Source organism: Triplophysa rosa, unplaced genomic scaffold (genome assembly GCF_024868665.1).
Source record: "Triplophysa rosa unplaced genomic scaffold, Trosa_1v2 scaffold101_ERROPOS106501, whole genome shotgun sequence".
In the NCBI taxonomy this organism is placed as follows: Eukaryota; Metazoa; Chordata; class Actinopteri; order Cypriniformes; family Nemacheilidae; genus Triplophysa; species Triplophysa rosa.
The window spans coordinates 32,550-59,253 of NW_026633981.1; the positions used below are offsets into that span (position 1 = coordinate 32,550).

At 43.5% G+C, this 26,704-nt stretch overlaps 1 protein-coding gene across 4 annotated transcripts in view; it reads right to left on the bottom strand.

The window, feature by feature from the left end:
• The window catches only part of LOC130549335 (rho guanine nucleotide exchange factor 9), an 85,976-nt gene that overhangs the window by 23,620 nt on the left and 35,652 nt on the right, over positions 1-26,704 (bottom strand). Inside the window, exons 6-9 of one of the 4 annotated variants that reach the window (XM_057326528.1) lie at positions 19,530-19,661; positions 19,161-19,220; positions 18,977-19,052; positions 18,477-18,545 (exon numbers count right to left, since the gene is read on the bottom strand). In XM_057326528.1, the coding sequence (XP_057182511.1) occupies positions 18,477-18,545; positions 18,977-19,052; positions 19,161-19,220; positions 19,530-19,661 (337 nt within the window). Of the gene's footprint in view, positions 1-3,502; positions 3,611-18,450; positions 18,546-18,976; positions 19,221-19,529; positions 19,662-26,704 lie in introns of those variants that run through there. The other 3 variants (XM_057326527.1, XM_057326525.1, XM_057326526.1) reach the window with 3 other exon arrangements.

A 26,704-nucleotide genomic window follows, 5' to 3' on the forward strand; every position in this document is an offset into this window, starting at 1 on the left:
CGATTTAATTAAACCTCATGTTCCATCCAGGTCTCTGAAGTCTGCTGACCTTATGTTGTTGGCAGTCCCTAGAGTAAGACTGAAGCAAAGGGGAGAGCATGCCTTTGCTGTAGCTGCCCCTAAACTGTGGAATGCATTACCGGTATCAGTGCGGATGGCCCCTACATTGTCCGTGTTTAAAACTAGTCTTAAAGCACACTTTTTGTTGGGTCCTGGGGTTGACACATGTCTGTTTTGTTCCTTCTGTTGTGAGATTGTGAATGTCCCGAGCATGTGGGAATGGTTTGACAGCTCCACATGTTCACTGTCTGCATGTTAGTGTGCCCCACCAGCCGCCACCTATTATTCCCTCGTTAGTCTTAGTGTTTTCACCTGGTGCTTGTTAGTTTCTCCCCATTTAGTCACTGCCACTCCTCGCTATCTTTGTGCGATTGTTGCTTATGTTTGGACCGTACATAGCTTCTGCCTATACTTCTTGTCTAGTCGAGTTTTCGCCATGATTACGGATTATCTTGTTTTGTCGTGTGTATGACTTTTCTGTGGATTACCTTTTTTCTATTGGATTATTTTTTCCCTTGGATTTAGTTAAAGTTCTACGGTTTAGTTGGACTATTTTACCCTCGTGTTCTTTTATTTTTGCCCAGGCTCCAGTCTTTGTTTTCCTTGTTTTTTTGTTTTGGTTTTGTTAGCGCACCTTGGGAGTTGTTCCCCACCACCGCTGCATCACTCGCGGCTGGCACTGCCGGCTCATTGGCCTCTGGATTTCTTCTGTGGTCTGCCGGCGCTCACTACTGGACATCTGCCTGCTGTTCCCAGTTCTAGACTCTATTGGATTCTTACAGTGCATCTGCCTGTGTTTGTACTCACAATAAACTCATTGTTACCCGCTTGAATCCGCGTGTTTCACTACCCTGACACTTTTATTTGTTGGCCTTTAACTCAGTCTGGGAGATGTGGTTGTTCTTTGTTATCTGTCTTTGATGTTCTTTGATATCTGTGATCTGATCTGAATTTTATGACTTTTTGTACAGTACTTTGGTCAACTGCGGTTGTTTTAAATGCGCTTTAGAAATATATTAAACTTGAAACTTCATGCTCCAACAGCTGCAGTTGAAAGGTTGTTTTTTTTTAGATGCATTATATTGTGCTTTGCAAAACTGTTGTTCTGATGAATATTTATTTTTGGCTGGTGATTTTAACTGCACTGAACATGCTCTGGCCAGTAACCACATTGAACCTCATATGCCCCCTAGAAAGCGCCTTAGCCATATCATCAAGAAGCATGAGTTGCGTGATGTTTGGCGGCAGTTAAATGGAGATGAAAGACCATATACATGAGCTCATACAAGAGACAATGCTATCTCTCTTGCCAGATTAGACAGATTTTATGCTTTTGCAGGTGCTGAATGGTAGCTTGTCAGAGGGCAGGCTGCCGTTGAGTTGCCGTAGAACGATAATCACTCTCATAACAAAAAAGGGGGATCTTACTGACATTAGATGCTGGCGTCCCATCTCACTTCTCTGCAGCGATTATAAACTGTTTTCCAAAACGTTGGCTAACAGATTGTCTAAAGTAATGGACCTTGTCATCCATCCGGAAAAGACCTACCATCTTTGATAACATCCCTTTTATTCGGGATATATTTATATTTTAGAACTGTCAAATTTGGATTTTGGTCTGGTCTCACTGGACCAAGAAAAGGCATTTGACCGAGTTGAGCACACATATTTGTCTAGAACAATGTCGGCCTTTGGCTTCAACCAAAAATTCATAGATAGGATCAGAGTGCTCTATAGTGAGGTTGAGAGTATACTTAAGATAAATGGCGGCTTATGTACTCCCTTTCAGGTGTCTTTGTCTGGTATGCTATACTCTTTTGCCATTGAACCTTTGTTGCATCAATTAAGATTAAACATACATGGTTTATGATGTACAGATTTTGCTTAAACTAATTGAAGAATTCATGGTTTTGTTATTTTGGCTGCTGGAGGACCCTTTAATATTGGAGCTCATCTGGATGTCTCTAACAGCTGTAATATGTATGGACTTAGTTCTGTACTTCAAAAACCCAGAACTTTCACTTTAGGACAGATGCTGACATTGGCTGGCCTAGTTTTAGAGAATGTTTGTTTAACATCTCAGCATTTGGGCATTGGGCCTCATTCATGAAACAGGAGCAGAACGATTTTCTCTCTCTCTCTCTCTCTCTCTCTCTCTCTCTCTCTCTCTCTCTCCTCCCGTCCCGTTCATAATATTCAGGAAATAGTAGATATTGAATTGATGTTTGAACTTATTTGCATGTGTTTTTTTTACTCTTTGATCCTTATTCCAAATGATCAGGAAAATAGGAAGTCAACAGTAAAACTATTAGTAACTATAGTCAAATTATTACTATATTACTGTGCCATAGTAAAATGCATGTGCCTATTTTTTGATCAGTTGACCAGCTATCTGCCCAATCAGCTGCCTCTACCTCTTGCAACAGCTCTCCTATGGACACTACGACCCCGTTCACCCCTACCAACCCCATCTCCATTAGGCAAAGGGTCGAAATGATTGCTGGTTTGTGCTTCGTGAACATTCGCGCCTTGCACGGCGGCACCATTGCGTTGCACAGATGTACCGGGAGACGCGCAGTCATTAGACGACCGATCGTGATTTCCTGAGAGCGCATGGTTTGAGTCGGAGCTCTTTCAAACTTATTCTTAATACATTGTTCATTCTTGTTATATGTTAAGACTTGTGTTTTAAATTGTTATTCACCGAGGGTAAAACATATCCTTAAGTATATCCCATACCAAAAATCGTCCTTAAACGCACCGACCATTTATTTTTATCGGATCATTCGCTATTAGCCTCAGGCTGTTAGCATTCCCAGCCTGCCTGCTTACTGCTTAACACACTGTTCTCATTATTACATCACTAATGGCTAATGTTTCAGATGTATTTGTACCTCTGAGTGCAGATGAGGAAACGATCGCACTTCAGTCGGAACTGGAGGCTGTGGAGAAGCAGATCCAGGATCTACTAGAGAAGCAGACACGGCTGCGAGAACTTAAAACGGCGCTGGAAACATCCAGAGATGACGCTTGTAAGTTTTCATCGCGATTTTAATACTCCTTCCACTTCTACTCCACATGTTTCTCTGCACAGAGCCCAGGCTTCGAGAACACGGTCAGCCCAAATGAACTTCACTCCTGCACCGGCACACCCACGGTGAAAGGCGCGAGCCAGGACTGGAGCGATGACCCAACCGCCGCCACCGGTCTTCGAGATCCCAAACAGGAACCGCTTTGCCGCCCTCTGCGAGACGGAATGCAACGCTGTGGTCATCGGAGACTCAATCGTCCAGAACGTACGCGCTTCCTCCACTAAAGGTAAGGTGTGCACTCATTGTTATCCTGGCGCCCGTGTTCTTGATGTCTCTGCGCAGGTACCTGCGATCCTGAAGGACGATGCTAACATCGGAGCTGTCGTGCTGCACGCAGGGGTGAATGACGTCAGGATGCGGCAGTCGGAGATCCTGAAGAGGGACTTTAGGAGTATGATCGAGACGGTATGCAACGCATCGCCCACGGCGAGGATCATCGTATCAGGGTCGCTTCCTACCTACCGACGAGGGAATGAAAAGTTCAGTAGATTATTTGCTCTAAATAAATGGTTGATGTCATGGTGTATTGAACAGAAGCTGCTCTTTGTTGATAATTTTGATCTGTTCTGGGAGCGACCTAGGCTCTTCCGCCCTGACGGCCTGCATCCCAGCAGCATCGGAGCGGAACTTCTGTCTGACAACATCTCAAAGACACTACGCACCGCTTGACTACGTCTCCCAGCGGTAAGTCAAAACTTTAACCATAGTCTGTGTTCCTCCCACTCATCTGTTATAAATGTTACTGCTTCCAAATGCATAGAGACTGTGTCTGTCCCCCGAATAATACTACAAAATAACAAAATAGCCAAACCTCAGAGAAAAAATCTAATCGTGATTAAACCTGAAGACAATGTAATAAACGACTAAAACAAACTCATAAGGTTTGGCCTACTTAATATTAGATCACTAAATTCAAAAACAGTTATTGTAAATGAAATGATCACAAACAACAGTTTTGATATACTTTGCCTTACCGAAACCTGGCTTAAACCAAATGATTATTACGGTCTAAATGAGTGTGCCCCACCAAGCTACTGTTATATGCATGAGCCACGTCCGGTTAGTCGAGGTGGCAGTGTCGCAACAATCTTTACAGACTTTCTTACTGTAACTCAGAAAACGGAGCATAAATTTAAATCATTTGAAGTGCTTGCGTTGAACATAATTGTTCCAATTGACAGTAAAAAATCATTGCTTTCTTGTACGTTGGCTACTGTGTATAGAGCCCCTGGTCCCTACACTGATTTTCTGAAAGAGTTTGCGGACTTCCTATCGGACCTATTGGTTAACGTTGATAACGTACTAATTGTCGAGACTTTAATATCCACATAGATAGTGCTAACGATGCATTAGCAGCGGCGTTTACAGAGCTATTACACTCTTTTGGAGTAACACAACACATCAATGGACCCACTCATCGATTTAATCATACACTAGACTTGATTATATCTCAAGGAGCCGATCTAACCAATATAGATATTATACCTCAAAGCGACGATGTCACTGATCACTATCTTATAAAATGAACACTGCGCACTGCAGAAATCAGCCGTTTAACTCATTATCGACAGGGTAGAACAATTACCTCGACTACTAAAGATAGTTTCGCAAAGAGCTTGCCAGATCTGACTCCTTTAATAAACATACCAATAAATACAGAATCACTCGATGACATGACCAGCAAATTGGGCACTATTTTCTCTAATACATTAGAAGTTGTCGTACCTATGAAGTCAAAAAAGATTAATGAGAAAAACGTAGCACCATGGTACAATAGCACCACTCGCGCCCTTAAAAGAGAAACACGTAAACTGGAGCGCAAATGGAAACAAACCCAATAAGAGGTCTTAAAAATTGCGTGGAAAGAGAGTGCAAACTGTTATAAAAAGGCACTAAAAGCAGCAAAGGCAGAGCACCTCCGTAACCTCATAGAAACTAACAAAAACAATCCAAGGTTTTTATTTAGTACAGTTGCTAAACTAACAAATAAACAGACTTCACCTGACCTGGGTATTCCGCTGCACCTTGGTAGCAATGATTTCATGAAATTTTTTACAGAGAAAATCGAAAAAATACGAGACAAAATAGTAAAAACTCAACCTCAAAGTCTGTCCTATAAATTAGTACCAACCATCGCCCAAAAAGAAAGGCTACAGTGTTTTTCACCTATAAAACAGGAAGATTTAATTAAACTTATTGCAACATCTAAACCTACAACTTGCTTATTAGACCCCATACCAACTAAATTATTAAAAGAGTTATTGCCCGTTGCAATTGAGCCCATTTACAACATTATCAACTCATCAATTAATCTAAGCCATGTCCCAGGACCCTTTAAACTGGCCGTCATTAAGCCTCTTATCAAGAAACCAAACTTAGACCCCAATGAACTAGGAAACTATAGACCGATTTCAAATCTCCCTTACCTGTCTAAAATACTAGAAAAAGTAGTGTCCACTCAGTTGTGCTCTTTCTTACAAAATAATGACATACACGAAAAATTCCAGTCAGGTTTTAGACCGCATCAAAGTACTGAAACTGCGTTCATTAAAATTACAAACGACCTGCTTATAGCATCTGATAAAGGTAACATCTCACTCCTAGTCCTGCTTGACCTTAGTGCTGCGTTCGATACTGTAGACCATAAAATACTTCTAGATCGCTTACACAATTATACCGGTATTCAGGGACAGGCACTACAATGGTTCAGATCTTACTTATCAGACAGATATCAATTTGTCCATTTAAATGGGGAATCATCAAAACTAACGCAAGTAAATTATGGACTACCTCAGGGATTGGTTTTAGGACCCTTGCTATTCTCCATATACATGCTGCCCCTTGGAAACATTATTAGAAAACATGGAATTAGCTTCCACTGTTATGCAGATGATACTCAGCTATATATCTCATCAAGACCAGATGATTCCTTCCAACTATCCAAATTGGCAGAGTCCATCGACAATATAAAGCATTGGATGACTTGTAATTTCCTTCTTTTAAATTCTAATAAAACAGAAATATTACTTATCGGACCAAAGACACGTGAGCAGAATATTTCGGATTATAACCTGCAAATTGAAGGCAGCACTGTTACTCCAACAAATACAGTTAAAGACCTCGGCGTTATATTAGACAGCAACCTGTCATTTAAAAATCACATCTCAAATGTCACAAAAACAGCCTTCTTACACCTTAGAAATGTTGCCAAATTGCAAAATATTTTATGTGTGGCTGACGCAGAGAAGCTTATTCATGCATTTGTGACCTCAAGACTTGACTACTGTAATGCACTACTTAGTGGTTGTCCTGCATCATCAATAAACAAACTACAGTTAGTTCAGAATGCAGCTGCCAGAGTTCTAACCAGGTCCAGAAAATACGATCACATAAACCCAATGTTATCAACCCTTCACTGGTTACTAGGGATGTAACGGTATCAACATTTCACGAAACGATAGTACCTCGATATGAAGACTACGATACGATATTTATTGAATTTTGTGCAGGAAAATAACAAAACAAATGAAGACTTGGAAAAAATGTGGCATAAGTGTTTATTAAACTATGACTGAACAAAGATCACATTTATTATTTTTAGATGAGGTAATTTAAAGTGCAAAGAACAGTAATATAATAGCATAAAAATTAATAACATAAAAATTGAGAACATGAAACATGAAAAAATTCAAATGAAAAAAGTTTGAGTTGTTTGTAAACTTTTAACAACTCACAACCAGTCAGGTACTCGCCTCATTCACTGCTTCACTCACTGCTATTTTTTTTCTCCTCGTATCATCATGAAACTTTTCGGGGTGATGTAACAAATGGCTCTTCATATTAGTCGTATTCCCCGAATTGTACTTCACCGCAGTCTGGCAGTGTCTGCATATTTCAAGGAATGAGTAATTTTATTTCACGGTAACGATATATTTCATGAAACAATCTCCCATTATAATTTTATATTTTATACCTCATTTTTCTTAGATTGATTTAACTAATTTATTTATTACAGTTCATTTAAATGCTCACAATAGTTAAAATGTAGGTAAGTTATGAAAATGTACTAAAGATATCAAATTAAGTTCTGATAATCAGATGTATTATTTATTCATATTTATCTTCTGGCTATATCATATGTATACAGTAGGAAGATAGACAACATATACAATAAAGTATGAATATGCACAAACAATGAGAGTACAGTATATGACTAAACTGGTGTTCATGGGGTCTGTACTGTAGGTCTTTATCGCTCTTCACTCTCTATTAGATGAGCACCTTTAGTGTGTTGCGACTCTCTGTCTTTAGGTTAGTTTATTCTCGGACTTGTTTTTGCACTGCGAGTCTCTGGTGACTCCTCACGCGTCTCCCAAAACTGGAGGTAGAAGCGCGTCACATCAAAGCACTCACGCGCATCATCGCGCATTTCAACGCAAGTTTCACCTTGGCTCGCCTGAAGTTAAACTTTATAAAACTATTAACAGCTTTTCAAAACAACCTGACTTCTGAAATACGTGTTGAGAATGAGCTTTTTTAAATGCTGGCGCAGATCCCTGCACGAGCACTGCGGGTGAGAGAGAACACGCCGGACTGGAGCGGATCACTAAACTACAGACTGAAAGAAGGTCAAAAGAATGTTTGATACGTTCATTTGTTACGGGTGGATTAATTCATTAGTTTTTTTCAGAATAGCGCCTAATTTGCAGAGCGCTGAGTTAACCACGCCCACTTATTTACATTCCGCGGAATACATGGAATAGAAAAATCTCTTACGGTTGATATTTTATTCCGCGGTAACAGAATATTCCGTCATTCCACCCAGCCCTAGCTTCAACAATTTGTAAATCCGTTTCTGTGCCACTAGCGGCATCCGCCATTTTCGCTCAACTTGATCTGTAGCGGGCGGCAGCAGAGCGCAGAGGATGATGGGCACGCATGGGTTGATGGGAATTGTAGTTCCCGCTTCCCTCAACTCGCTCCATTCGGCTGAAAAAACTACACTTTGCCTGGACGATCTATCGTCATGTGACCACGATAGTATCGGAAAAAAAATGCTATCGCGATACTTCGATATTTACAATACCGTTACATCCCTAGAGAACACTGATACTCAGAGTCAAGATGAACTTTTACAGAATCCTCCCTGTCTAAATGAGGAAGATAAGGACGATTTAGAGCTTGGACTTACTTTTGAAGAACTAAGTGCTGCAGTTATGGGTCTTTCTCCAGGCAGAACTCCGGGTATAGATGGACTTCCAAATGAATTCTATTAACAATTCTGGTCTACAATTGGAAATTATCTCTTTGAAGTGCTACAGGAATGCATTCGGACAGGTTCTCTGCTAAAGAGTTGCCAGCGGGCAGTTCTAACACTACTGCCAAAGAAAGGAGACCCTACTTCACTAAAGAACTGGAGACTTGTGGCAATTCTGTGTTCTGAATACAAACTGTTTTCAGTGTCTTGCTAACAGATTGAAGAAAAACATTTAATAAAATAATACACAAGGACCAATCCTATTGTATAAGAGAAAGATGTATTTTTGATAATTTACATCTAATACGTGATGTTGTTGATTATGCTACGAGTAAGGGATAATGTACAGGCAGCCGGTTGTTATCGCAGAAATAAGCTCCCTTATGGCTGCTTGTACATTATCCCGCTTATTACACAGCTACTTGCCCCATGAGAAAAAAAACTGGACATGAAATGTAAATTTGAAATATTTTATTAGCTCATTTTTACTAAATGCAGACCTTCCACGAGGAAAGCCGTTTACTTTCGGTTTTAAGGTAATAAATGACGTTCAAATGTCACGAACAATCAATTTGGTTTAATCATTTGTAAATATAATGTCATATGTTATTAAAAGACATATTTATATTTAATTTGTCAAAAAAACCTGTCAAAATGATTTGTTGCATCCGGGTTACCGTGTGTTATTAGTTTGAGCGGTTGTTATCTGGGAATTACAAACCTTGGAATGTGGCGACTGGCCAATCAGAATCAAGTATTCCAACGAGCCGTGTAATAAGTAATGATATGAATCTAGGGTTGTTTTCACTTGATCAAGAAAAAACTTTTGATCGAGTTGATCACCAATATCTTTTTAAAGTTTTAAAGACTTTTGGTCTTGGGGAAAAATTTGTTTCCATGATAAAGTTGCTGTATAACAATGCTACATGTACGATTAAGATGGCGGGTGGTCTTAGCATCCCTGTCAAAGTGCAGAGGGGAATAAGAGGGTGCACTCTTTCAGGTCAACTTTATAGTTTGGTCATTGAACCTCTTCTCTGTAAATTAAGATAAAAGTTAATGGGTCTACATATTAACAGTATAATTTCTAATGAATGTGTGAAAGTCTTAGCATACGCTGATGATATAACGTCTTGGTTACGGATGTAACCTCAGTTCCCTGATGGAGGGAACGAGACGTTGTGTCGAGCCGACAGATGGGGTTTGCTCTTGAGAACCTATCAACTTCTGACTAGTTTAGAAAAGGCCAATGAAATTGGCGAATGAAATTTGCATGCCGGACTCCGCCCCTGGATATCCGGGTATAAAATGGAGACGGCGTGCTGCATTCATTCACCTTTTGGCCTGAGGAGCCTGAGCATCCCTCGACCGCTGCGGCGGGCGGCCAGTGTTGTGGCAAGAAGGACACAACGTCTCGTTCCCTCCATCAGGGAACTGAGGTTACATCCGTAACCAAGACGTTCCCTTTTCTGTCGGTCTCTCGACGTTGTGTCGAGCCGACAGATGGGGTTCCTATGGAAAACACCACAGCGTTGTGCCGCATCACAATCTCTAGCGGAGCGACGCTGACTGGCCTGGGCGAGTCAGACGAGCACTAGCGCGAAATTGTAACCATCCAGTGGAGAGGTAGGGGGTCCCAGAGCTTTTGAAGAAAATGTGGGAAGCCCCTGCCACCGGCCGTCACGGCACCATAAGGGCCACTGGGTAAGCATTATTACCCCTGGGGTAAAAACGCTACAGAGACCACTACCTCCGTAGGGAGGAATTAGTGGAGACACCAACATGGTCTCACCAACAGGGGAGAACTCATGGGAAAATGTGCGGACTGAAGTAGTTAACCACAAGGTGGGAGTCCACCTAGGGAGGTCATGGGTTACCGAGGTGGGAACCATTCATGAGGATACATCAGACGGAACCGCCCACTGGGGGGGTTACCACGTCTGGAGCACTAGGTCCGGTTAGAGCTATGTGGTAGGTAACTCAACTGTTCCCTAGCCTAAGGGGGCAGGGCTGCTCTGCCCAGCCTGCCCCCCAGAAAGGTGCTTAGTGATGGATGGAATGCCTGTTCTTTACCCAGAGGGGAAAGAAGGGAGGTGGAAATAGCCGCTGACCCACCTAAGGAAGGGGGGAAGGGCTTTTGCAGGCGTACGCCCTACTGGCTGCCGGTCCTACATGTTGCCTTGCAGGACGCGCGGTTCCACGCGTAGGTTGTAGAACCTCGCGAAGGAGATGGGCATAGCCCAACCCCGCAGCTCTGCAGATGTCTGCCAGAGTGGCGCCCTGAGCCAGTGCCCATGAGGAGTGTGCCTCACTCCTAACGGGCAGGGGCGATCTTGAGATCGGTATGCTGTAGCGAAGGCATCCACGATTCCGTGCGCCAGCCTCTGTTTGGAGACAGCCTTCCCCCCTTCTGCTGACCTCCAAAACAGACAAAGAGCTACTCAGAGCTTCTGAAGCTCTGTGTACGGTCCAAGCAGAGGCGCAGTGCGCGTACTGGAAAACAACTCGGATGGGGTTGGGTCTTCCTCCCCAGTGGGGAGTGCCTGCAGGTTCACCACCTGGTCTCTAGGAGGAGTGGTGGGAACTTTGGGCAAGTAGCCGGGTCAGGGTCTCAGGATAACGTGAGAATCACCGGGCCCGAGTTCTAGGCAATCTGTGGACACTGAGGGTGCTTGTAGGTCCCCTACCCTCTTGGAGGTGAGCGCCATCAGGAGAGCCGTCTTTGTCATGAGGTGAGAAAGAGCGGCAGCTCTGAGGGGTCGCAAGAGGGTACGGGGCGCGGATGAGGCGGTCGCCTTCTCGCGCCCCTTAGGAACCTAATGACCAGGTCGTGCTGTCCCAGAGGCTTCCCAGCAACTGGGTCGTGATGAGCGGCCGTAGCGGCTACATACACTCCCAGTGAGAAGGGGGGAGAGGTTACTCTGCAATTTCTCTTGAGGAAGGGACAGCACGTTCCCGATCGAGCAACTCTGCGGGTCTTCTCTTCGAGAAGAACACCAGGACGAGAAGATGCGCCACTTATGGGCGTATAGCCACCTAGTGGCCGAGGCCCTAGCCTGAGAGATGTCCCAACCATCGCAGGGGGTGGGCCACTCAGGATCTTCTCGTCCCGTCCAGACATGGAAGTTCCAGGGGTCTGCCTGGGGTGCCGTTATGTGCCCTTCCCCTGTGACCGAAGGACCTCTGTCAGGGGAATTGGCCAGGGGGGAGTTGATATCAGAAGCACCAGCTCTGAGAACCAAGTCCGGTTGGGCCAGTAGGGCGCAACTAGTACCACTTGATGCTCCTCTTCCCTGACCTTGCACAGGGTCTGTGCAATGCGGCTCACTGGGGGGAAGGCGTACTTCCGCTTGTCCTGTGGCCAGCTGTGCGCAAGGGCATCAATGCCGAGGGGTGCCTCGGTCAGTGAGTACCAAAGCGGACAATGGGTGGAGTACGGGGAGGCAACAGGTCCACCTGTGCCTGGCCAAACTGCTCCAAAATGAGCTGGCGCGGAGATAGAGTCGCCACTCTCCACGAGGCGTCGACTGACGAGAGAGCGCGTCGGCTGTCTGGTTCAGGACCCCTGGGATGTGTGAGGCTTGCAGGGAGCTGATCACCTGCTGACTACAAAGGAGGAGGCGTCGGGCGAGTCTGTTAGCTGCCACAAGCGAACACCACCCTGACGATTGACGCCACGGCAGCTGTGGTTGTAACCTCCTCAGTGCAAGTAGTACAGCCCACAAATCTAGGCAGTTGATATGCCAACGCAGGCGGGGGCCCCGTCCACCGCCCTGACACTGCGTGCCCATTGCACACGGCACCCCAACCCTGCAGGGAGGCATCCGTCATCACCACGACGTGTCTTGACACCTGCCCTAGGGGGACTCCTGTCCGCAAATAGGTCATAGAAGACCAGGGGGTTAGGGTGCGTCGGCAGACAGGCGTGATGACCATATGCCTGCTGCCGGTGTGCCACGCTCTCCAAGGAACCAGACTCTGTAGCCAGTGTTGGAGCGGTCGCATGTGCATCAACCCGAGGGGGACCACCCCCACCGAGGATGCCATGTGTCCCAGGAGCCTCTGAAATTGTTTCAGGGGGACCGCTGACTGCCTGAGAATCTTCAGGCAGTTCACATTGACTGGGCGCGCTCTGTAGTCAGTCGCGCTGTCATGGAGACTGAGTCGAGTTCCTTACCGAGAAAGAGGATGCTTTGCACGGGGGAGAGCTTGCTCTTTTCCCAGTTGACCCACTAGCCCCAACCAATCTAGGTGCCGGAGCACCAGGTCCCTGTGTGTACACAACAGATCTCGCGAGTGTACCAAAATGAGCCAGTCGTCGAGATAGTTCAGTACCCGCACACCTCTTTCCCTGAGGGGAAGGAGGGCGGCTTCCACCATCTTCGTGAAGACACATGGAGACAGGGACAGACCGAACGGGAGGACCCTGTACTGATATGCCCGCCCCTCGAAGCGAACCGTAGGAACAGCCGATGTCGAGGGAAGAAGAGACATGAAAGTACGCGTCCTTCTTGGGACAATGAAGTACGGGCTGTAAAACCCGTTGAACATCTCGGCTGGTAGGACAGGCTCGGATCGCTCCCTTCGCCAGAAGGGTGGCAACCTCGGCCCAAAGCACAGGCGCATCCCCACCTCAGACTGAGGTAGAGAGGATGCCCCGAAGCTTGGGAGGGCGTCTGGCAAACTGGATCGCGTAGCCGAGACCGACAGCCTGGGACAGGTGGACTAGGGGTTTGATCTGCTTCATCGCCCCCCCGGGGGGGGGGTGGTTCGATGGCCAGCAATACGGATCCCTTGCAGGGGGAGGGCCCCCGGGGAGGAGATCGGCTCTGCTGTTTTTCCTGCCTGGCGATTGCGCAGCTCAACGCACTCAACGTCTGACTGAGAGTGCTGAGGGCTGGTGTTTATACTCAACGTTGTGCTTCGCCATGGCGCAACGTCGAGTTCCCGTCCACCGTCGTGCCGAGAATGGGAGGCGGCTGTAATGACCCAGAGAGAGAGGAAACTCTTTTTGAGTAAGTGGGCGCTAGCCCCCCGGAGGGGGCCAGAGGTGGTGAGACGGGGCAGGAACCGTCCCTCTCCGATCCCCCAGCGATGGAGTGGCTGGGGTCGGGCCCGATGGTATTCTCAATCTCCCTGGAGTCTTCCCATGAGGGCCGTTTTCGCCACGGCTGCTGATGGGGCGATGGTCTCCTCGTTGATGTCTCTTCCGGGGGGGCCGCCTGAGTGGGGGGTGCCAGAGCCGGAGGGCGTGGAAGAGGACCAGGGCTGCTGGGAAGCAGACGTTGCACGGGATTCGGCGGCCGAGTCGCGGCGGGGGAGGATATGCTTGATATCCTCTGTCTGCTTCTTTACTGTTGTGAACTGCAGCTCGACAGTATCACCCAACAGCCCCCCCCCTTGCGAGATGGGTGCGTCGAGAAAGCGGACCTTCTCGGTGTTACTCATCTGTGCAAGGTTTGGCCAGAGGTGTCTCTCATGGACCACAAGTGTGGACATCGCCAGACCCAGGGCCTGTGCGGTCACCTTGGTCGCCCGTAGAGCAAGGTCGGTGGCGGCGTGGAGTTCCTGCATAAGCGTTGGGTCGGTCTCTACCCTTGTGGAACTCTCTCAATGCCTTGGCCTGGCAGGAGCCATAGCGTGGAGAGAGGAGACAGTTTGGTCCGCCGCAATGTGAGCTCTCGACACCAGGGATGCCGAGACCCCACATGCTTTGGACGGGAGTCTAGGTCGAGCCCCCCAGACGGCCGCCGCCTGCAGGCATGAGTGCATCGCGGCGGCACACTCCACCTGGGGGACATCGACGTATCCTCTAGCCGCGCTCAACCCCGAGGCGCCGTGTAGCCAGCCGTGAGCGCTGGGAGAGGCAGTGCGGGCACTGTAACCTAACGCTCACGGCGGCCCGGGAAAGCATGGCTGACGTTTCAACGTCCGCTTCTTCCTGGACTCGACCCCCCGAGGGAGGGAGCCCGAGGAATCGTTGGAGTCGGATGACAGTACGTCACCCCCTGATGCTGCAACATCTCATCATCACGCATCGTGTCCGAATACGTGGTTGAGGAACAAGACGGTTGGACCGTCTCCTGGGGAACGGTCAGACGAGCGAGACGAGGTGCGAACGGTCCGTGAGCCAGTGGCTGGCAGATAAGCACTCACAGTGATCCTCATATCACCCTCGCTGCTTGCCGTAGCGGGCGGCAGGGCCGTAGTCCTGCCGTCACGGAATGGGGAGCAGACAAGGTGGTGGCTGAGTCCCGTGGGAACACAGCCGTCTGTGACGCAACGTCTGAATCATCAACCGCCCGCAGTGCGAGCAGGACGTATCCACAACGTCTGCCCCAGCGTACTGGAAGCAGACATCGTGTCCGTCCCCCTCCTCGATGAGTGTGTTGCACCCATGAGAACAGCGGGACATGCCACACTGGAGAAATTTGCTCTTTTAGAAAAAAACTCGAACACTTCTGGAACTGCCGAGACGCCCAGGGGAAAGTCGCTGCAGGAAGGGACCGTTCGCTGCACCACGTCATAAGATTTCCAGCAGTAAATCGGCGTAGAGATTGAAATCTCGAAGTCGATCAATGTGAAGGCTCCGAAGAACAAAAGGTGAATGAATGCAGCACGCCGTCTCCCTTTTATACCCGGATATCCGGGGGCGGAGTCCGGCATGCAAATTTCATTGGCCTTTTCTAAACTAGTCAGAAGTTGATAGGTTCTCAAGAGCGAACCCCATCTGTCGGCTCGACACAACGTCGAGAGACCGACAGAAAAGGAACTGTTATTTTAAGAAACAATAATGATGTTCGAGTATTAGAAAATATTTTAGAGAGTTATGGGAAAGCATCATCTGCTAAAGTAAACTGGGCAAAGAGTGATTCTCTGTGGTGTGGTGCTGATCACAATAGTCCATTACTGGACAGCTTTTTTACAATGGGGAAGATCTGGTTTTAAATACTTTCTGTTTTTTTTAGGCAGAAAGGAATATAGGAGGAAAAATTTGGAGGGCCTGATGGAAAAAGTGTGTGCTTGGTTGTCTCGATGGCAAAGCCTGCTACCCCTGCTTTCTTATAGGGGAAGAGTTTTGGTCTGCAACAACCCTGTAGCCAAATCTTTGTGGCACAAAATGAGTATCTTGGAACCTCCTAATGAACTGGTGGAAAATCTGCAGAAACGTTTGATGGACTTCTTTTGATCTGGGCAACACTGGCTTAAAGCATCCATTTTGTTTTTACCAAGACAAGAAGGTGGTCAAGGACTAGTAAAATCAATAGCAGAGTAATGACTTTTAGGCTTCAAACTGCAAAAAGGCTTCTTCATGGAGAAGATGTGAGCTGGTCTGGCGTGTGCCCTCCTGAGAAAAGCAGGTGGAATGGGGCTAGATTATCATCTTTTTCTGATGGACATTCAAAACGTTGATTTTATGGACTTCTTTTTATCAGTCGATGTTTAAAGCATGGAAACCTCTAAATGTTACAAGGAATCTCAGGGATGTGCGAGATCTCTGCTTAAGAGAGGAACCTTTGCAGCATAATCCGCTTGTGGATTCAGGAATTTTAAAGTCACCATCTCTGAGAAATGCTTTAAAAAATGCAGAAGTTACAACACTGGGACATTTGATAACAACAGAAGGATGGATGTCTGCTGAAATGCTGTCTTCAAAGATTGGTGTTAGGTCAGTTTGCCTGACACGGAGACTGTTAAATTACATTTTTGAAAGCTTGCCAATGGATTTTAAACATGTTTTGGAGACTGCTAATGAGGATAAAGTCCCCTTCCCAGAGGTGGAAGTTGCACCTGCTGTAGGTGCTCTTCAAGAGAAGGAGGGGGAATTGATTAATTTTAATACTCCAGAACTAAGACTCTTTAGTGAAAATGAGAAAAGGGCACTATATGTAACGTGTCAAAGTTTCACATATTCGATCCTTAGAAGGACTTAAAGAATCCAAATGGCAGGAAAAGTTCGGATCAGACACTTCCCCTCAAGGTTGCTGGAGGACCTTGTACAAACCTCCTATAGAGAAAATGTCTGGTGACCTCCAATGGTGAATTGTGTATGGTATAATAGCCACAAACAGATATAGAGCACACATTGATCCACAGGTAGGGGAGGGGTGTCCTTTTTGTGGTTTATCAGAAACCGTTTTTATTTATTTTTTACTGTGAAAGACTTGTTAATATTTTAGCTCAAGTGGAAGAATTGTGTACAGTTTTGGGAGAGTTTTCTCACCAATGCTTTTTATTTATGGTCTTAAGTACAACAAAAGTAAAAAAGAGGTCCATGTATTACTTAACTTTTTATTCGGCCAAGCAAAAATGGCAATATGGATCTCACGTAAAGGTAAACTTAATGGTGTGGGGTCAACTGATACAATGACAATTTTAAAAGGTTTTGTTAAATCAAGATTAATGTTGGAATATGCCTACTACCAAATGGTTAAAGACTTAGAAACTTTTAATTACCGTAATTAAGTTTTGTGTGAAGCTGATGTTGATGTTTTTTTGCAAATGTATTTATAGTTGGAGTTTTCTTTTTTTTAATTTATTTAATTTATTATTATTTTTACTGTTTTTAGATGTAATGGTGGTTTATGTCTGTGAATTATAAAAGACTCTTATATATAGGAAATTGTTAAATAAAGAGATCTTAAATTCAGAGTCTCTCTCTCTCTCTCTCAAATAAATGCTAAAATTAGTTCAAATAAATGCAATCATATGGCTCTACTTTATCTCCAAATTTGGCAAATGACCATGGAATAAGCGGATGATCCACATATTTGATCCATATTTTCATTAAATAAACTTGTACCGTGGTCTGTCTGAATACTTGATTCTGATTTAAACCATTTAATGCACAGGTAGTTCCAGTCCATTTGATCAACATGTAAAGGATAATCCATGGCTAGCCATGCATTAAAGGATTTTAATTAAACTTTCCTTTCGCTTCGTTTCGAGTGGTTCTTCACCTGCACGTCACACATTAAAATCCTTTAATTCCTGGCTACCCGTGGATTATCCCTTACATGTTGATCAAATGGACTGGAACTACCTGTGCATTAAATGGTTTTAATGTACACATTCCAGCCAATCAGAATCAAGTATTCAGACAGACCACGGTACATGTTTATTTAAATAAAATAAATGAGTAATTAATCAACAAATAATATTTTTAATATACAATTAATATTTTTGGTGAATTCCAATAGAAATATTTGAGTTAATCAAATTTAATTAATTTTTTTACTTACATTTACTCAATTTAAACAATTCATTTAATTGATTACACAGCTTTAAAATTTACTTAATTTTTTGAGTTAAATTGTTTCAACAAAAACTGGATAAATTGCAGTTAAACTTTTTAGAGTGTATTTGAAGAGTTTAACCATGTATTTACGTGGTATCTTAAAACAATCTTCAATAAATCAATTTCAGCGTTTAACCATGTATTTGCATGGTATCTTAAAACAATCTTCAATAAATCAATTTCAGAGGCAATGGAATTTTTTATTCAAATGACTTTTTAAGGTTCAATAAAATTTGTAATTTGTAACTATTTCATGAAGTGGCCAATTAGTATGAATTCGTACAATTTAATTCACTTTGTACGAATTCATATGAAGTAGAGGCCATGTACAAGAGACCGTTTAACTAAAAACAGAAAACTTTTAATGTGTTTTGGCTGTTTATTTACACAACAATGGCGTTTTGGGAAGACGGGTCTCAAAGTGCAAGTTTTTGAAAACGACAGCAGTATTGTGCTTGGGCACAGTTCAGGGTGTGCCACACAGCACTGTTGCTTTAAAATGTGAATATAGGTCCTAATAAGCTGCTTGCACAAACAACCTATTGGGTCATATGTTTAGGTGAACAGGCTTTTTAGAAACTATAGCTATAGTACTGTATGTACTGTATAACCACCAAGGCAGTTAATTCGCAATATCTGGGTTGTCTAGTTCTTGACCATGAGTAATCAATGTTTTAGTGAGCTAATTAAACTAAAACAAAAGTTTTAAGATGGGTTTGAAAATAGAAAAATGTTGAATTCACCTGGTATCATCGCCTTGGTGCCTCACCTTTCTGTTTGGTCACTTTACGCACTGTCATAGCAGCCTGTCGTTTCTGGTATTCAGATATTTCAAAACCTAAAAACAACAAGCCAAAAAAATAGGTTCATAAATATCATTTTATAAAAAAAATCATGTTATAAAGTTTTATGAAATTCATTCAAAGGTACTGCAAAGTTAATCTTTTAATTCACCCCCCAATTTCAGCTCAAACCATGCAAATGACATTAACACACTAAAATGTCTGTGGTTCCTAACCCATTTCGACCTACAGACAAAATTGGGACTTTTTTGTCAAAATGTCACAATGAAGATTAGCAAAACAGTTCTAGCTGGCTAGATAAGAACTGAAATATCACAATATATTTTTGTTTCATAAAATATATATATATCTATAATATATTATATATCCTAAAATAACACAGAAAAGCACTGCATATATTCTATTTTTACCTATATTGCGCAAAACTTCTGCAATACAGATCATAATCAATAAAAAATAAGTTTACCCATTTTTTCATCTTCTTGAACCATCTTGCGCTCCTCAAGAAATGCCCTTAGCCACCGAATCTTCTCCTCTGACTTCTTTGCCAGAAATATGTGTATTTCATCAGTTTCTTTATTACGCAGTTTGAATGCGTGTTTTACACTGATGTTGTAGTCGTCATCTCGTCCGTCAATAGCATCTCTCACCTCATACCTGTCCATGTCAATGCGACCTTTGTAGTAAAGAATGTCCCGTCTTATGAGGTCCTGAAAAAAAAATGTAGTGCTCGCTAAAGCTCGTAGTCAGAAAGCATGGTCAATAACACAAGCAACTTGAGTTTGATTCTGCAATCTAAAGCAAATATGATAATCTCTTAACAAGGCCGCATATTAAAGTGTGGGTAGATTAGATGGTAAGAAAACAATTATTTTTATAGATTCTGTACAGACATAAAAAAGGAACTGGGTTGGGGCATTTTAGAGTTTTTTTATTTGCATATTGCAGGCTGTAAATGTAATCCTTTTTTGAGGGCCCAATGTATTTTGTACAGAAAAGGTATAACAACACAAACACACCTTTTTGCACAAAACCATCTGGTGATCAAACAGAAAGAAAACTCGTTGCTGACTCCTGCCATAAGGCTGATAGATCCACGACATCTCACCAGTATAGATCAGCTCTGAGCTTTTGTCCAGAATGTCATCACCCTGAAGAAAAATATGAAAAGCTTTTGGCAGAGATATGGAGCCAAGCAACAAAGGCAAGAATTCTCAAATGACACATAAAACATTCAGAGGTACTACAATTCTCAAATGACACATAAAACATTCAGAGGTACTACAAAATTAATCTTATAATTCACCCCCCACTTTCATTTCAAACCATGCAAATGACATTAACTACTGTCTGTAGTTCCCAACCCATGTTGACCTACAGACAAAATTAGGACTTTGTCCAACTGTCACAATGAATATTAGCAAAACAATTCTAGATAAGAACTGAAATATTTACATTTACGCATTTTATCCGAAGCGATTTACGTTGCATTATACTATAATTTTTTTTTCGAATTATGTGTAATCCCTGAGATTTAAAATATGACATTGGCATTGTTAGCGCCATGCTCTAACCGCTGAGCTACAGGAAAGCTGTATATCACAAGAAATATCACAAGATATCTTTTGTATCAGAAAAATATATTATATATGCAGTATATCCTAAAACAACACAGAAATGCACTGGTTCTATTCCATTTTGTATAAGTCATTTTACTGAATGTACATATGCACTGAAAAAAAATATTTTTGCCTTAGATTTTATGAAAAGAAATGATTAAAATATACTTAATATAATTATGTTCCTGTTTTTAACCGAAAAATTTGTTAAAATAACGTAAAAATCTTGAGAATAAAATCTACTAATATTGGTAGTTTAGATTTTAATTATTTTTTTCGAATTTTAATTGAACAAATTATTAATTAAATCCAACTCAATTTTATTATGTAAAACCCATTAAGTTTACTTATTTATTTTGTTTTGAGACTACATACAAAAAATGTGTAGATATAATTACTTTGGCAGTTGATCCGTAGTTCCCAGCATGCTTTGTTTCTGACTGCATTAGGAGATTAATTTTCAAGATTAATTGCCATTTTAAGTGTTTTTCAGTAAAAAGAAAGACTTGTTCGTGTTGATTTATCTTTGAGATTTAGGAGAGCTTCGGCATTATTTTTAAGTTTGGGTTTTTTAAGTTGTAACCGTTGTTCAGAAGAGCGGTGCTTGTGCCTAGGCTGAGGGAGGCACAATATGTCATGAAGTGTGTCATTTCATTTATTGAGCAGTAACTGTGCTAATACCAGTACAGAGAACACCAGTCTCTTCTTATGTTGTAAAAAAGAAGTATATTTGAATATGAAAGTAAGTGATCCATGAAGTTTGAATTAAACACATGATTTTGATCAGAACAATTTTTTCGTTTACTTTAAGTAACATTTACTTGATATTTTAACAAAAACGTAATGTATTTAATACGAAGAATTTACTTTATTCTGATTAGTAAGTCGTACTTGAATTATAGCAGCAAATTTACTTAATAAAATCCTCGTGACACATTGCACTAACTTTTTTAAAGTAAATTCTACAAGTTATTTTTTTCAGTGTGGTTATGGTGTCATAACGAAAACCTTAAACAAGAAGTTCCTAAGTGTTTTCCATACAAAAGTATTGTTGCGAGAAGTCACAGGTCAGGAACAGACAGCGGGTCCAAATGCAGTTTAAATCCATTTAATGACAGTCCACAGTGATATACATCCAAAACACATGATAGAACCAAGACGAAGACCAAGGAAACAAGGAACGTAACACTATCAACAACTCACACTAGACAATGGCAAATCAGGGCTTTATATACACATTGAAAACAGGAAATGATACACAGCTGAACGAGGTTAAACACTAATGACAGCACAACATGATGGGAAATGGAGTCCATGACCAGAACAACAGCCAGGAACACAAGACAACACAGAAACACCCTCTAGTGGCTCACAATGGTGCAGGCAACCAGGTGTGACATAACTCCCCCTCTAAGGGTGAATTCCAGAAGCCCTAAAATATCAGAGTCCAGGAAGGCGGAGGAGGGGTGGCGGGACGGAGGGCCAGGCCCATGAAGCGGAACAGGGTTAGGGCCGTGGAGCAGAGGCAGGCCTGGGCCATTAAGCTGAGGTGCAGACTGGTCAGGCCAGCGAGGCACAGGCAGGGCTGGAAGGCCAGTGGTGAACATCTTGGAAAAGGCAGGGAACTCAAATGCGGCAGTCTTGGACGAGGCAGGGAGCTCAGATGCGGCCATCTTGGATGAGGCAGGGAGCTCAGTGGTAGTGCAGATGAACAGTGCACCGTCCAAACACACAGCAAAGCAGCAACCACCACCGACAGAGCAGACTCCAAGGGAAGAACCTCAGGAATGGACACCTCCGGGACCACCGGACTTGGGAACACTGGCCTTGTGGCCATAATGGCTGGGGGCTCTGGGTTGGTGGCCATCTTGTGAACAGGCTCTGGGCTGGCAGCCATCTTGACTGCTGACACTGGCTATGGCATGGTAGTGCACTGGACTAGCAATCATCAGTGTTTGGCATGATGGCAATCCTGGTCGACCGAACTCTGTGTCCACTGGAGCCCACGGCCTGTTTCCCCCTCCCAAAAAATGTTTAGGGGAGACTTCCTCTTCCACTACCCCCACAGTAAACTCAGATCCACAAAGGTATGCTGTCCTAACTTAGGTTTACAGTTTATGAAAAGTGCCTCTTTCTACTCTCCGTGGGAGTTTTCCTCTTTCATCCTCGCGAGTGTGTACATTCCTCCAGACGCATGCGTGAGCGCAGCACTTCAACAACTGGCCGAACAAATAACAGAAATTGAGCAAAAGTATCCAGACTCTGTTTTAATCATCCTCGCCGATTTTAACAAAGCAAATCTCTCCCGTGAACTGCCGAAATACAAACAGCACATTACATGTCCCACCAGAGACAGGAATATATTGGATCACTGTTACACTACTATTAGGGATGCATATCACTCTGTCCCACGAGCAGCTTTGGGGCTCTCTGATCACTGTCTAGTTCATCTCATACCAACCTACAGGCAGAAACTGAAAACAGCTAAACCTGTAACAAATACTGTAAAAAGATGGACTAATGAAGCAGAGCAGGATTTACAAGCCTGTTTCGACTGCACTGATTGGAGTGTCTTTGAAGCTGCAGCCACCCATCTGGACGAGCTCACAGAAACTGTGACTACATATATCAGTTTCTGTGAGGATATGTGCATTCCTACCAGGACATTCTTGTCATTTAATAATGATAAACCATGGTTTACTGGGAAACTCAAACAGCTTCGTCACATCAAAAAGGATGCTTACAAAAGTGGGGATAAAATATTGTACAACCAGGCCAGGAACAGACTAACAAAAGAGATCAGAGTTGCTAAAAAAAAAAGACTACTCTGAAAAGCTGAAAAAACTGTTTTCGACCAACGACCCGGCATCAGTATGGACTGGTCTGAAGAACATCACCAAGTACAAGACACCACCCCCACAGTCTGTGGAGAATCAACAACTGGCTGACAATCTGAATGTGTTTTACTGCAGATTTGAAAAGACTCACACTCCACACCCGCTCTGATCTGCACTTCACACATTCACCCACCCCCCGTGCAACCCCCCCCCCCTGCCTCCTTTACCATTCTACCTGCACTTAAGGTATGTGTAGAGGATGTGAACCAGGTCTTCAAGAAGCAGAAGACCAAGAAATGTATAGGCCCAGACGGTGTTTCACCTGCCTGTTTAAAAGTCTGCGCTAACCAACTGGCCCCCATCTTCACAGAGATCTTCAACAGATCTCTGGAGCTGTGTGAAGTTCCCCACTGCTTCAAACACTCCACTATCATTCCGGTCCCCAAAAAATCCCAAATCACTGCACTTAACGACTACAGACCTGTCACTCTCACATCTATGGTTATGAAGTCGTTTGAGAGATTGGTCCTGGTCTACCTGAAAGGACATCACTGGACCCTTGCTGGATCCTCTTCAGTTTGCCTACAGAGCAAACAGGTCTGTTGATGATGCTGTCAACATGGGGCTGCATTATGTTCTACAACACCTTGACAGACCTGGGAATTATGCAAGGATCTTATATGTGGACTTCAGTTTGGCCTTTAATACAATCGTGCCTGACCTTCTCTCAGACAAACTGACCCAGCTCTCCGTGCCCACCCCAATCTGTCAATGGATCACTAACTTCCTAACAGACAGGCAGCAGCTAGTGAAGCTGGGTAAACTCACATCCGAGACTCTCACAATCAGCACTGGTGCCCCTCAGGGATGCGTGCTCTCCCCACTGCTCTTCTCCCTGTATACAAATGATTGCACTGTAAAAGACTCCTCTGTCAAGCTCCTGAAATTTGAAGATGACACTACCATCATCAGCCTCATCCACAATGGAGACGAGTCTGCTTACAGACAGGAAGTTGCAGAGCTGGCTGTCTGGTGCAATCACAACAACCTGGAGCTCAACACGCTCAAAACAGTGGAGATGATCGTGGACTACAGGAGAACCCCCCTGCTCTCCCCCCACTCACCATCATGAACAACACTGTGGCTGCAGTAGAGTCATTCAGGTTCCTGGGCACTACCATCTCTCAGGACCTGAAGTGGGACACTCACATAGACTCCATCGCTAAAAAAGCCCAGCATAGGTTGTACTTCCTTCGCCAGCTGAGGAAATTCAACATGCCACAGGAGCTGCTCACACAGTTCTACTCGGCCATCATCGAGTCTGTCCTGTGCTCATCCTTAACTGTCTGGTTTGGTTCAGCTACTAAATCAATCATTAAGAGACTACAACGAACAGTCAGGACTGCTGAGAGGATTATTGGTGCCCCCCTGCCCAACCTCCAAGATCTTAACACCTCCAGAAAGAGAAAAAGGGCCAAGAAAATCATTTTGGACCCCACTCACCCAGCTCACTCCCTCTTCGAACTGTTGCCATCTGGCCGGCGCTACAGAGCACTGACCACCAGAACAGCCAGACACAATAACAGTTTTTTCCTGCAGGCTATACTCAGCCTGAACAATTAAAAGCTCTTACTACACACTGTCCATCACATTGCACACTTTCAGATTGCACATTGTCATGATCGTGGAAATGAGGACCCAGGTGCAGACAATGGTGGACGGAAACACAGGTTTATTTACACAAAACACAAAGCAAAACACCCTCGAGGGGGATAAAACAGACGAGGCAAGGCAACTAACTAAACTACATGAAACTTAGACAGGACTAAACTAACTACACACACAAGACTAGGCAGAGCAAAACGTAACACTTACAATGCCGAGGAACACTGAGAATATGAGGTAATCCAAACAGTACAAAGTAGCACAAAACGAATCAGCCCAAGACAAGAGACACAAGGTCAATATATAGGGGAATACAAACAAGGGATAATAATACAGGGAAGGTGATGGGCAGGTGACGGGGATTAAACAATAAGGAGAAGTTGACGAGGGAACGAGAGGGCGGGGCTAAAAGATGCAACACTGGAGAGAGGGAGTATATGGAAGGCCCACAGGGCCAAAACGTCTCTCTCCACATATAACAAGGGATCCTGCCATGATTCTGCCACAAGATCACGAAAGACATGACAAGATGAAGCAGAATCACGACAGCACATAGCATCTGGAAACTGTACACTGTAAGAAACAATAGGTTAAACCTGTAAATAACACACCTGTACACTTAAAAATATATATATTTTATTTTCTTGTCTATTTCACTTTTTGTATATACAGTAGTGCATTATTGTTTTTATTTAAGTTCTCATTTTTTATATCTTAATGTATATTCGTAATGTACACTTTCTTCTGCACTAAGCTCCTGTCGCCAAGTCAAATTCCTTGTGTGTATAAACATACTTGGCAATAAAGCTCCTTCTGATTCTGATTCAAAAACAAAGTCAATATATGGCACCAGGGTCCAACCTGGATTCTCATCTGGCAAGTTGAGACTGATATCCAGGTCAAGTCCATTCCAAAAACAGTCCCTTAGCAATGCATCATCACCAGACACAAGGTGGGAGTAAAAGTGAAAAAAAGTTCTCCACATAAGCTTCAATATGACGCCTCCCCCCCCCCCCCCTTGATAAATAGAATACAGCTTCATTAATGGGGCACAACAGGTACCTTGACATGGTCGCATTGTTCCGTTACGACAATGCACAGGCCAGGAACAGACAGCGGGTCCAAATGCAGTTTAAATCCATTTAATGACAGTCCACAGTGATATACATCCAAAACACATGATAGGACCAAGACCAAGACCAAAACCAAAACCAAAACCAAGACCAAGACCAAGGAAACAAGGAACGTAACACTATCAACAACTCACACTAGACAATGGCAAATCAGGGGCCTGTTTCAATAAGGAGGTTCAACCAACACCGAGTTAAAATGTGAACTCTGAGTTGATTTACTCAGAGAATCGCAACTCTGAGTTTTCGGTTTCAGAACAGGTGATTTCAATTAGTTCAATCCACTCTGAGTAAGTTCACTCTAGGTTACGCGCGTGCACCATTGATTTAAAAAGCCATCATCAATTGAGCGAAGATAGCACGATTCACCATGGCAACAGCACCAAAAAAAGCAACATGGCGGCAGAAAGCACATGAGAGTGAGGCACACTTTCCGCTCGATTTACTGATGTCCTGAAAATGACTTAAGTTTAAATTAATAAATTGATACCAATAAACAAATAAATTAATAATTAAATGAATGAAACAACAGAAATAATAAAAAAATCATATGTTCTCACTCGCCATGAGTGCTCTAGTTACGCAAGTAAGACGTCATGGTGTATAGGACACCTGTAGGGCGTCAGACTCTCGTGCAATGTTAGACTGATCGCCGGTTCGAATCCTGCTCTGAACAGATTTCACTTGGAATGGATGCATGTCAAATTTACTTGTTTATTACCTTTATCGCTTCATTTCTGCATGTATGTCTGTATTTATTCATTTCTTTATTCATGCACTTTATTTATGTGTAAGGATGGATGAGATATATTTTGATACATCTAATTCACTGTAAAGAAAAACGGTACAGTTTTAAAATGCACAGGGAAATGACAAAATTCCACTCGGTGCTCTCCTGAAATCAAAGTACATTCCAATGAATTAATGCAGCATCTTCATGAAT